Below are 13,051 nucleotides of genomic sequence, written 5' to 3'. Positions count from 1 at the left end.
CTACTTTCCTAATCGGGTCATCGGAAGGCCGTCGTTTTATGTGACCAAATCATCTAAGACGACTCTCTCTAATCTTATCTTCTACTAGAGCTACTCCAACCTTTTCACATATATGCTCATTTTATACCCTATCTCTAAATGTAAAGCCACTCATCCACCTGAGCATCTTCATATCTGCCACACTTAATTTGGTATTATGCTTCTCTTTTAATGACCAACATTAGACTCCATAAAGCATTGCATGCCTCACCACCATCTTATAGAATTTTTCCTTAAGTTTGAGAGGTGCTTTTTTATCACACAATAAGCCTGATGCATTCCTCCACTATGTTTGTAATAGAATGAACAAAAATATTTTCCCCCTATTTTTATTAGCTAGATTAGCGGCTTCATCACTTATATTCTCTGCTTAGTTTTATTTAGTGGGTTTCAAACATGGTTGCCCACTTTATCCTTATCTCTTTTGCATTGTGATGCATAGCTTATCTAGCCTATTTGGCACAAAAGTTGTCAATAATATGTACTTTGGTATATCTATAAATCATTATCAAGTTTCTTGCCTCTTCTATGTTGATGACTTACTTTTTGGTGATGTTACCTCAAGTAATTTTAATATTATGAACAACATCCTTATTTAATTTGGGAATGCTTATGGCTTCTTTACCATCACCAACAACGACAGCATCAAGCCTTTATCCAACAATGTGGGGTTGGCTACATGAATCCTTTTTCTCTTAAAAAAAACCATGAATATTTTTTCTCCATTATTATGTTAAGAGTAAAATTCTCATTTAAATCTAATAAAACAAGATCATTTCTAATAATTTTCTAAACAATTCTTTTTAGGTCTACCTCTACATTTATTAACATAAGCTAAATCCAATACATCTACTTTCCTAATAGGGTCATCAGAAGGTTGTCGTTTTATGTGACCAAACCATCTAAGGTGACTCTCTCTAATTTTATATTCCACAATAGCTACTCAAACCTTTTCATGTATATGCTAATTTCATATATTGTCTCTAAGAGTAAAGCCACTCATCCACCTGAGCATCCTCATCTCTGCAACACTTAACTTAAAATTATACTTCTCTTTTAATGGCCAACATTGTGCACCATAAAAGCATTACAGGTCTTACCACCATCTCATAGAATTTTTTCTTAAGTTTGAGAGAGACTTTTCTATCACACAACAATCCTGATGCATTCCTTCATTTCAACCATCTAATTTGAATTATACTAATAATATTGTCATCTATTTCAACATCACTCTGAACAATATACACAAGATATCTAAAACATGTACTCTTATTAATGACTTGATCACCCAAAGTCACAAACCCCCATTAGATCTATTACTACTAGCTAAAATTTCACTACATATATTCGATTTGAGATCCACTCAAACAAAAACCTTTAGACTCTAAGGTTGACTTCCATCATTCAAGTTTAACTTCAACTCCCTCTCTAGTCTTATCAACAAGAAGAATATCATTAACAAAAAGCACACATTTGAGAATATATATGAATAAAACAAAAATATATGGGCTTAAAGCTGATCCTTGATGGCTTCTTCACCAACCATGATAAAAATTATATATCCTTCTCTCTCATAAGGCTGCCAATCCCAACAACCACTCCCAACTTACCAACCACAACATGGTTGAACCAAGCATCAAATATCTTAGCATTCCTATCTCTACTAAAACTCTACACCTTATAGATTATCAGCCCTCCTTCAAATAGAGCATATGTTAAAGGGTTGGAAAGCAAAAGCCCTATCTTTTGCAGTAAAGACCAACTTATCAAAACTTTCATTTAGAACTCTATGTCTTATTGGATTAGGGCATGTCCCATGCCTAAAGCCATTATAAAGAAGATCGATAGTTGCTACTCTTGATTCCTCTACAATGGAAATGCTAATCTTAAAAATTTGTACCTTATCTCTAAGGATAGAACTTGCAGGCCGAAATCCAAAGATGGTATTGACTTACCTTTAGTTATTGTTCTCATTATTGCTACGTATGCTATCCTTTATAAAGGTTCTCAACATATATTCTCCCTCAAAGTGTTGGTGAAAGCAAAGTACAAATCTATAAGGAAAATGGCTCATTCAATCTCCAATCCTTTTCGAAAAAAAAATAAAGGTTGCTAACTCCATTATATCTATGCTGTCTTTAATAATTGATGATTGTAGCAAACTCAACCTATTATGAGATCCTGATGTAGTGGCAATACTCATGTGGAGATTTTTGGAAAAAGAAAAGGTTCTCCACTCTCCCTTTCCATTCCATTTCACCTCTCAATGTGGTCATAAATAACTTCAATTAAATCATTAACGACATCAATGATACGAACATCTCCAATCTTATTAAGAAGATTCCCATTAAAGTGAAATTGACAATACACTTTGGGATACATTTCTTCCAGAAAAAATTGTGCTTCATTTTAAGTTAATATTTGGCATAAAGGTTACTTGATTAGATTCACCTTTTTTGTTTGATTTGTATGGCTGATGGCCTAAAAATAATTTATGTTCTTCAACAACTCAATATTTTGATCAACACGAGCTGCTCCTTTGCTTTGAACACCAAGAAACAAAAAATTACCTATTCCCATATTTATCTTGATAAAGATAAATATTGAGAATATATATAATCAAAGGTAAAGAGCTATGAAAATATTGAGAATAAATTAAATCCAAATTTTATTTTTAATTGATATTCAAGCTTCACAAAATAAATAGAAATAAAATTGGAGGCTTATATCATATTAGGAATTATATGATATATATATACACACACACACATAAGCCTTATTTGAGAATGCTAAGAAAACAAATAAAATGGATAAAATTTAACTCAGCTTGATTCATTTAGCAACTTAGTCGAAATTCTTGTAATATAACATATAAAAAGCCCAAAATAAGTACTCAATCTCTTTTCTGAGTATTTGGCTCATTAAATAAATAAATTTGTAAGAAATGATCAAACTCAAGCGATTTGATGGAGTATGGACAGTTTAAAAATGACCTTCAGAAATAGATGAAAAAAGAAAAAAATTCGCACTTCAGAATCTCAGATTCCAATATTAAACAATGTTAATAATGCATTAAAGGGGCCTAAATGAATATTTTAATCATTCCCAGCTAATGTACAGAAGCCTTCTAAAGTTTCCTAGCCTGAGAGAAATCAACTAAATGCTTGGAGGAGCTGAGAGAGTTGTGCTCAGGCGGAATCATGCATAAAACAACTATCCATCAAGTGGCTATTGGATCATTAACTAACCTTTGTGATTCAGGTTCATGTTCAAGAATCATATAAGCTGGGCCCTTTTGAGGTCTGAAACAACACTCCGGTCTTCTTGGCCTCTTTCATTATAGAGCACCTGCGGCAACAGAAAGCAGTAAGCAATAGTAAACTTCTGCAAATTTTGTGAAGGCAATAATACATGCCTTGTCGATAATGCCATACTCCACAGCTTCACTAGGACTGAAGTATTTTGGGCGTCTGATGTCTAGCTCAATCTGCTCGGGAGATTTCCCTATGTGTTTTGCATACAATGCAACCTGTGAAGTAATTACAATGAATTCATGGAAGAGTGAGTAAACAAGAATTGAATGTGAGAGAAATTAAAGAAATATTGGATATCTATAATCTAAAAAAGCCTCAACGCTCACTCTACCAACACCCATAGCACATCATCCTTGTGGCAGAGCTCCAATCTACCTCATAAATAGGGGTTGATTACTCATTTTAGATGCTTTTGTATCCAAATTAAGAGAATTTTTACCCTATTTGAGAGCCAATTATCGCTTATATTTTGGTATAGCCTGTGCAATAGATGATTATGTAGCGATTTACTCTTGACATGCGATGCTGAAGAAATTCCCTTCAAAAGTACTAGAAATCTATTTCCCATGCTAATTTTTCCATTTTGGAGCAATTGTTTTATTAATTTCTACCATCTAACGTCAAATTGGCAATTCCAAGCCGTAATTAATTCTAAAAATTTACAACTCTCATAATATTCATCTTGGCAATTGGAACAAAAATCTCTTAGTAATCAATGTCATAGCTATGAATATAACCCTTAGCTAGTAAATTTGCCTTATAGCTCCCTAGTGATCCATGTACTTGGTATTTCACAATGTAAACTCATTTGCATCCTTGGAGTCATTTTTTGCTGTTAAACTTACTGAATCTCATGATTTGTTCCTTTATAAGGCTTTCATGTCTCCATTTATAGTTTTTCTAATTTTTATTAAATAAAGCCTCGAATAACATGGTAGGGATAGGAATAATGTTTATGAATATATGGAAACTCCTACGAGATGTTGAAAACCTTTTAACAGCACATAAGAAAGTGGGTGGATATAAGGTGCTTGATACATTCCCTGGTTCCCTACCTAATGGAAATGGGAAAATTATGATATGGATTGCTACACAAATGAATATGTGATTCAATTCATAAAATAGAAATTGAAAATATTTCCTCATTAATAGGAATGGGGTCAGATCTTCAAACTGGTGCATGTTTAGGAAATAAATTTTTTCTCTGGATGACATTTTTCCAAACTAGAGAAACAGTCAAATAGAAAACACATGAGATGTGAAGATAGGTTCATTATGGCCAATAAGAGGTATGCATACAGGATAAGATAAAGAGATAGGAGCTTCAGAGTTGGGAGGCAATAATTTTGATGATAAAGGAAGATCATTGAAAGATAAATTATTACGTGCTTCCATGATTCTCCCCTTGAAGATTAGGAGAAGAAAAATGTGATTTTTTTTTTCATGAAAAGTGATATTAGCTGATGTATAAAAATCTCTTGAAAGGTGGAGGGTAACACTCATATCCCTTTTAAATTGATAAATGTTGAAATCCAACCGTTCCTAGTGCAAAGGATCCGACGGTTACATAAAGCAATCCGTAGGAAGCTCTCATGGATCACGCCAGAGATAATTAATTCTTTCCATAATGAAAGAACTAATTTAGGAAAGAATATATTAGAGATTTTATGCATTAAATCTGTAATTTGTTGTTTCCTCAATGATATATCTTGTATAGATTTATAAATAGGGAAGAGATTATGCAATTAAGTTAAGCTTTTCTTCTCAAACCTCTAATTTCTAACAATAAATATGCCACAAAAACACATTTGATAGCCTTTGGATCAATATTTTTTTTGATTGGCCTATGAATGTGAGCAAAAGCTACACACCTAAAAATCCTAAGAATCAAATGACTTGAAGTGCTTAGGATGGGATAAAATTGGACAACATTTTCATATAACTCATGTAATCCAAGATTCTAGAAGGTAACATATAAGGCGTGTGATTGTCAGAATTGCAAGGAAATGAATATGGGAGCGTGAGAGAACTATGAGACGCAGCGCAGTCTAGATGTCTGAGCCGGAAAGCTGGAGAAGACTTTGATGGAGACCAGCCAGGCCAAGGGAACCTGTTACACCCTTAACCACCCATTTGAAGAAAAAAGTATTTTTTTCTTTTCATTTAAGCTGGACAATGTAATCCATCCTATGGTTCAACCTCTTCTTCCCCCAGTAACATTTAGGTACATTATTTTAAAACAGAAATGCTAACGTTGCATAAAGGAAATGATCATTTTCCTTTTCACCAATTTCATTTTGTTGTAATGCATTCCTTTTGAAAGTAGAATCGAGACCTGATTAAAATAATCCCTTGCATTATCTGGCCAAGATCGTTTGATTTAGACATCACTCTAGTTTTGTACTATGTTATGAAGAATGAGAAGACAACTCAACAAATTTATTTTTTAGTAGAAAAATCCAAGAAAATCTAGTACAATCATTCAATAAATGATACAATCAACGTGCTTTAGAAATATTATAAACAATAGAAAGACCACAAATATCATTATGGATTAGATAAAAGGGAACTAAATTTCTTTTATTGAAGGTGGGAAAATGCACCTGTTTGCATTTTGTAAATTTACGCACACACAATAAAAGTTTTTAATATCAAGCCCCTTATACGTAGAAGGAAACACAATCTTAAGATAAATGATAGATGTCCTAGTCTATATGATGATAAAGCAATACTTTATCTTTATTGGATAAAGAATGCTCAGAAAGATATCACAAATGATATTTACAATTGTTATCACTTTAATTGTTTTATCTCAGAATAATAAAGTGTACTCCATTCCTTAGCACGTCCAATCATCTTTCCCAAATCCTTATCATGAAATATAGAGTAAGATAAAAGATGGCATTACAATACAACTCTTGAGAAAAAAATTATTGAGTGCACAGCTTTGGAACACATTAAACATTCTTTAGCACAAGTGAGAGACTAATTAGAACATCTCCTAGACCAGCTATAATGGTTAAAAATCATTGGCTTTAGTAATTTTCCTACTACTTGAGTATACATATGCTAAATGTCTATGATGACTGATTCATATGATCGATAACTCTCAAATTCATGACCTAAGAGTTGACAAAAGTTTTATCTGAGACATTTAATTTAATAAAAATAAGAAACTCACTTGAATGCCAATGCACCAATGAATAAGTACCTGAAGATTTTTCAAGATTCATTAGAAGAGTTCTCGATTGATCAATCTCATTTTGATTGAAATGGGGTTAAGTGTGGAGTCTCAAATATTGTTGTGAGATATTTTCATTTATTTTTCCTAAATAGCAAAAGTGACTAAACAATGGTGAGCAGCAGCGCTAGTGAACATCAAGCAATGACAATGGAGAGCAGAAGCCAGAGCTAAAGAGGTCTTGGAGTCAATGAAGCTGTGCCGAGGGTATAATTAAGGATGATGGCAGCGATCTAGATTGGAGACAACAACAAACAAAGATGGACGATGGTTTTTAGTTCAACAACAGAAAGCAAAGATGGTCATGATGAGCAACGAGACCACTCGGGCCTGTTGTTGATGTTCTTCTCAAGAAATATAGGGAGAAGGTGATGACTCGTGAACTAGTTGTGCTGATTGGCAGCAGCTAGAGATCAACGACTCAAGAGGCGGATAAGAAGCCCTCTATCATCTCAGTATTTTAGTTTTTACATCCAACAAAAGGACTACCGATTATAAGAAATACCTAGCAATGCTACAAGTCAAGAAGACAAGAGTCTTACAGCTCCCTGTTGAGGATTTTATTCAATGGTGACCTAAGAAAGACCCAAGTGATGACAATGAAATTCTAGATGCATAAAAAGATGAAGGATGAGATGTGATAGACAACGGCAACAGCAATGAAAGTCGACATGAAATGACAACAACGATGAAGGCCAGGGAAAAAGGACGACAACAACGAAAGGCCGAGATGTGAGAAGAATATAGCTCAACAACAGCGGATGTCAGAGATATGTTAAGAAATTAAAAAAAAAAAAAAAAAAAAAAAAAAAAAACCTAGGGCTTTATTAGCATGTCCGGAAATGAGCCAGAGAAAATAATATTTCTTATTAATACAAAATATTTGACACATGGCATTTGGAGACAGTTCTAGGAAGAGAAAAAAATAAAATAGTCTAAACAAAATAGAAGAAATTCTACAACTTTATAATCCATGATTTAAAGGGCTAAAAATAATATTTATAACAAAATGTGCATAATATCTTTCTTTGTTAGTACATACAATCTCATTTGTATCTTGATATTCCTATTGTATCACGGGATTGTCAAAGATGTCCAGATACCTCGGTTGAAGTACTTGAGTACACCACTATTTTCCCAACAATCAGGATATCATCTTTGTAAGAAATTACTCAATAATACTACAAGGCCTACTAAAAAACACAGTGAGTGCAATAATCATTGGTGACACAGAACAACCATTAAATTAACTCATTGCAAGCCCTTTATATCTCAAAAGTAGTACACATTAGATCATTCAGACCTAATGGAAGAAGTGTTCAGGCCAAAAAATAAAGAAAGTATCAAACTAAATAAACACAGGAATAAAAAGTTAAGCTAAAATTTCTTGACTTCACATCCATTAAACTAGTAACTCTCACCAATTCTGCTTTGACATTTTTAATTTCTTTTCTTGCAAGGTCCACATCCGTTGCTTGACCTTGAAACCTAGCAATTGGCTGCACGTTTAAAGGAAGAAGTATCATATCAGTAAAGATATTGACTGAATATAAAATAAACAAGTTTAAAGCAAGAGATCAAACTCAGCAGATAAGTGAGAAGTGATCACAAGAAATATAAGTACACAATTTTTCAATTTGCTACAAAAAATTTTACCTGCTTTATCATAATTGTTGATGAAGGTAAAGCAGCACGGTTTCCTATAGCACCAGATGCCAAAAGTAAAGATGCTTCCCCCCAGGCGTTGCCAACACAAAGTGTGAAAATAGGTGGTTTTACATACCTGTAGTAGAAATATAAGAACACGATTCCAACAGCATCTTAAGAAGATTAATAGGGCAATGACTATATTCTGTGAATTCCTAATTAATGTCGTTGATGCTGCAATGCAGCCATCAGATCAAAGAAGGATCACTAAAAAGAAAAAACAACAACAACATAAAGCCTATATCCCATTACATGGGGTCAGCTACATGAATCATTTTTCTCCATTGTATTTTGTTAAGGGTCAAATTCTCATTTAAATCTAATAAAGAAATGTCATTTCTAATATTTTCTAACCAAGTTTTTTTAGGCCTACACTATCTTTCTTAACATAGGTCAAATCTAATACATCTACTCTCCTAATAGGGTCATTGGAAAGCCACCTTTTCACATGACCAAACCATCAAAGGCGACTCTTTCTAATTTTATCTATCACTGGAGCAACTCCAACCTTTACACGGATATGCTCGTTTCGTATCCTCTCTAAGAGTAAATCCACTCATCCACCTGAGCATCCTCATCTCAACAACACAACTTAATATTATGCTTTTCTTTTAATGACCAACATTCTATGCCATAAAGTAATGCATGTGTCACCACCATCTTATAAATTTTTCCCTTAAATTTGAGTGGCACTTTTTTATCACATAACAAACCGAAGCATTCCTCCACTTATATCATCCAACTTGAATTTTACTAATAATAACCCCATCTATTTCACCATCACTATAAACAATAGACCCAATATATCTAAAACAACTACACATATTAATGACTTGATCACTCAAAGTCACAAACCCCCCACTAGATCTATTACTACTAAAATTACACTCCATGTATTCGGCTTTAGATTTACTCAAAAGAAAACCTTTAGAAGCTAAGGATGACCTCCATAATTCGAGTTTATCTTCAACTTCCTCTCTAGTCTTATCAACAAGAACAGTATCATCAGTAAAAAGCATACACCAAGGTCCATCTTCTTGCAAATGTCTAGTAAGAACATCCATGACTAAAGCAAAAAGATAAGGGCTTAAGGCTAATCCTTGATGTGACTTCTTTTCCCATGTGAATAAAAAATTTTATAACAAAAATAATACTAACATATGGTGTCTAGATGATGTGAGACTAAGACACCAAGATAAAGTTCTCAAGTTCACTATACCAACACTATATATTTCTACATATATTTTTTTAATTAAAATTTAATAATGCAAATAATATTTAATTTTTATCAATTATTTTTTCATTTTATTTAATTATATGATATAAAAATTGATTTATTTTAATTTTTATCTATTTTTTTAATAATAAATAATATAACATGAATTTATAGATATAATTTTATAATGTAAATTTTGTATACTTTTCATAGGTATAAATTATATTTAAACATATAACATAAATTATAAATTATTTATATTAAACTTGAAAATATAAATGTAAACTAATTTTATATTAAATATGAATTATATTGTTTGTAAAGTATGATTTTAAACTTCCAAATTGTTTTTAATTGGAATATTTCATATGTATAATAGGATGGGTTTATGTTTAAGCTTCAGGTTAGATTGTCATATTATTGTGTTAATTTTATTACTTTTTTTAAATAATAATATTATTTATTATATCATCTGATTCAACCCTGGTTGAACTTTGAACCTCTATTTCTTCTGGTATGTTGTTCGGTTAGGTTTTAACAACCTTGCTCAGGATAATACATATTGGCAAAAGGTTGTTCTTGAGAAGGTTTCAAAGGTTTTGCAATCATTGTTGCATCTTTGGGCATGGAAAACCTCTTGTAGGAAAGTTACTAATGCTTCTACTAATCCTTCAAAAACTGAAAATCTTATTACTTAAAACGGTTCTAGCAGAAAAGTAGAAAAAATTGCTTTGAAATTTATAACTAGACTATGTACAAAGTGTGGAAGCATTTATAGACTTTTACAAAAGACTTACATTAGAAATAAATCAAATACATTTACAACAACAACATCAAGCCTTTATCCCATTACGTCCTTTTTCTCCATTGCGTCATGTTAAGAGTCAAATTCTCATTTAAATCTAATAAAGAAAAGTCATTTCTAATATTTTATAACCAAGTCTTTTTAGGTATACCTCTACCTTTCTTAATATAAGCCGAATCTAATACATATACTCTCCTAGCAGGGTCATCGGAAGGCCACCGTTTTACATGACCAAACCATCTAAGGCGACTCTATCTAGTCTTATCTGTCACTGGAGCTACTCCAACTTTTTCACGGATATGCTCATTTCATATCCTGACTCTAAGAATAAATCCACTCATCCACCTAAGCATCCTCATCTCATCAGCACTTAACTTAATATTATATTTCTCTTTTAATGGCCAACATTTTGTGCCATAAAATATTGCAAGTCTCACAACCATCTTATAAAATTTTCTTTTAAGTTTGAGTCGTACTTTTCTATCACACAACAAACCTGAAGCAAAAAGAAAAAGAAAAAACAAATAAAAAAAATATTCACACTCAATAATTTGGAAGAACGGAACTAAAAAGCATGACAAGATACGTGAATTATTTAGGACTATTCTCATCATCTTAAAGCTTCTGGAGTTAATGTGGGTACCTACTTCTAGTTTAGCATACTTCATTTGTTTAATTTCAAGTAGTTCACACTACTTTGACATTTAATTAATAGTTTCATTGCTGCAAAATGAGATAGCACCTTAATAAATCACTAAGGTTGACAATATCTTCAAAGAAGATCAATGGAACTTCAATAATTCGTAAAATATCTTCACAATGTTTTGCATGGATAAATGCTTCATCAATTTTTTCATTTGTAATAACAATTCATCCATCCCATTTCCATCTCCTATTCCATATACCTACCATGAATCATCCTACTAGCGACTAAAATAAATCGCCATTACTAGGTATTTTGTAATCCATATCGTTTGTTGTAATCCATCAATTTCATTCTAAAAGAATTTTGTCAAGATTAATTCTAATCAAACTAGAAGAATATAAGCAATATCAACATTTAAAGACACATTAATAAAAAATTCAAACTCGAAGATACTACGTCAATGTTTCTGATGTCCCATGTTTTTATAGTTTTTATGGATGCTTCAGAACAAAGAATGCGCATGCTATGCCAACCTATATTTCGTTAGTCAAACTCTCTCAAAAGAGTCTCCACAAATTAATGATAAAAATTGCTAGACTAAACAAGATGATGCGAGACCAAGAGTTAGATGTTTTGGAGTCTCTAGTTGTATTTATTTCTCTATCATCTGGCCTAAAAATTGTTGTTGTTCTATAGCAAAGTCTCTGTTTGCAACTCTGCCTGTTGGCTTTGTTCTATTTGGCAATAGATTGCACTAGATGTCTTTGCGGTTATGCTTGGTTATGCAGTCAAGAATAAGGCTGCAAGCGAACCAAACGTTCGGCGAGCTACTCGTTGTTCGGTTTGATTAAAGCTTGTTTGCGATCATTTAATTAAATAAACAAACAAACTTGAACAATATTTTAAATACTTGATTCTTAAATAAACAAACTTGAACACTAATGAGTTTGGCTCATTTATGTTCGCGAACAACATCATTTGAAGTTCGTGAACAAGATAGACATTAAGCTCGATAAGAAGCTCAATAAAAGCTCGATTCATGTTCGATTTTGAACTCGTGAATAAGCTCGATAAAAATAATGTGGGCTCCGAAAATTCGGCCCCGGCCTCCACGCCGCGCGATTTCTTTTTTATTCATTCGGCGAGGGAGTTTTAACTGATATAGGTTCCGAGGTAAATTTTGGAAGGCAGATGGGTTTGTAGATAAGACACTACCCAGATATTTCGCCCTCATTTTGCGAGGACTTTATGATCTGAGTTCTGGTTTCCTATAGGCGCAAGCCCCTATAGTTAATTACCCCTCCCTGGATCACGAGAGAGAACTTTCGTTAAGGCTAGTCGTCGATCAGATATGTAGAATATACGTGTTATCTGGCATATAGTAGCAGCATGGATTAGGAATTTTGGAAATTTGAAGATTTGGATGTTTGATGGTTTTAAAAGGTTTAGTATTTAAAATAGAAATTTCACAATCTTGAACTTAAAGCGGATGGTGGGGGAATGGATGATAGACCCGATCAAGAATCCCATGGTTTCGTCGTCCCGGGCCATCGTGGTCCCTGGTCTACTTAGTCAGAGGAGGTAGTCGACCCAACCTAACAGAATGATCCTTGTCGGCAGCCATGGGTTGCTTCGTCCAAAGGAACCTTATAGACCGGGGTTGAATGTTTGTCTAAGAGGACAAATTTTAATCCACCTTAGCTTACAGAGGGCTTTGTGCCCTATCGATCATAATCCTATTGATTCATATCTCAAGGATTTAACGCCATTAAGGAGCATATTGGCTCTGGCCATAACCGCATTCGTGGTGCCATTTGGCGGCAAAACCACTCGGTTCAGAGGGCCCCTGGTCATAACCGTTTACCTGCAGTGCCATTTGGCGGCGAACCGCCGGTTAGAGGACACGTACCACGTCCTTACTGGCAGGAGATTGTTTGAGAATGGATCCTAGTGATATTTTCGACTAGGCATTTGGCTCTTTGTGAGCTAGAGTTTATTTAAATTTGTCCACCTCGACAAACTGTTGCGGATGGTGGATGGATTTTGCTTTAAGTGTTGATGGATAGTTTTCATTTATCTCTTA

At 33.4% G+C, this 13,051-nt stretch overlaps 1 protein-coding gene across 1 annotated transcript in view; it reads right to left on the bottom strand.

Moving 5' to 3' along the window:
• Window positions 1–3,015: 3,015 nt before the first annotated feature.
• LOC110113096 (ATP-dependent Clp protease proteolytic subunit-related protein 4, chloroplastic) overlaps window positions 3,016–13,051 on the bottom strand; it is a 34,127-nt gene continuing 24,091 nt past the window's right edge. The window contains exons 4-7 of the mRNA XM_020845524.2: window positions 8,251–8,377; window positions 8,016–8,093; window positions 3,455–3,568; window positions 3,016–3,387 (exon numbers count right to left, since the gene is read on the bottom strand). Of these exons, the coding sequence (XP_020701183.1) occupies window positions 3,316–3,387; window positions 3,455–3,568; window positions 8,016–8,093; window positions 8,251–8,377 (391 nt within the window). The 3' untranslated portion in view covers window positions 3,016–3,315. The remainder of the gene's footprint in view (window positions 3,388–3,454; window positions 3,569–8,015; window positions 8,094–8,250; window positions 8,378–13,051) is intronic.

The sequence above is a fragment of the Dendrobium catenatum genome, unplaced genomic scaffold (assembly GCF_001605985.2).
Source record: "Dendrobium catenatum unplaced genomic scaffold, ASM160598v2 fragScaff_scaffold_1470, whole genome shotgun sequence".
NCBI classification, from domain to species: Eukaryota; Viridiplantae; Streptophyta; class Magnoliopsida; order Asparagales; family Orchidaceae; genus Dendrobium; species Dendrobium catenatum.
The sequence above is the reverse complement of the archived record's forward strand: the minus strand, read 5'-3'. Positions and strand labels throughout refer to the sequence as shown.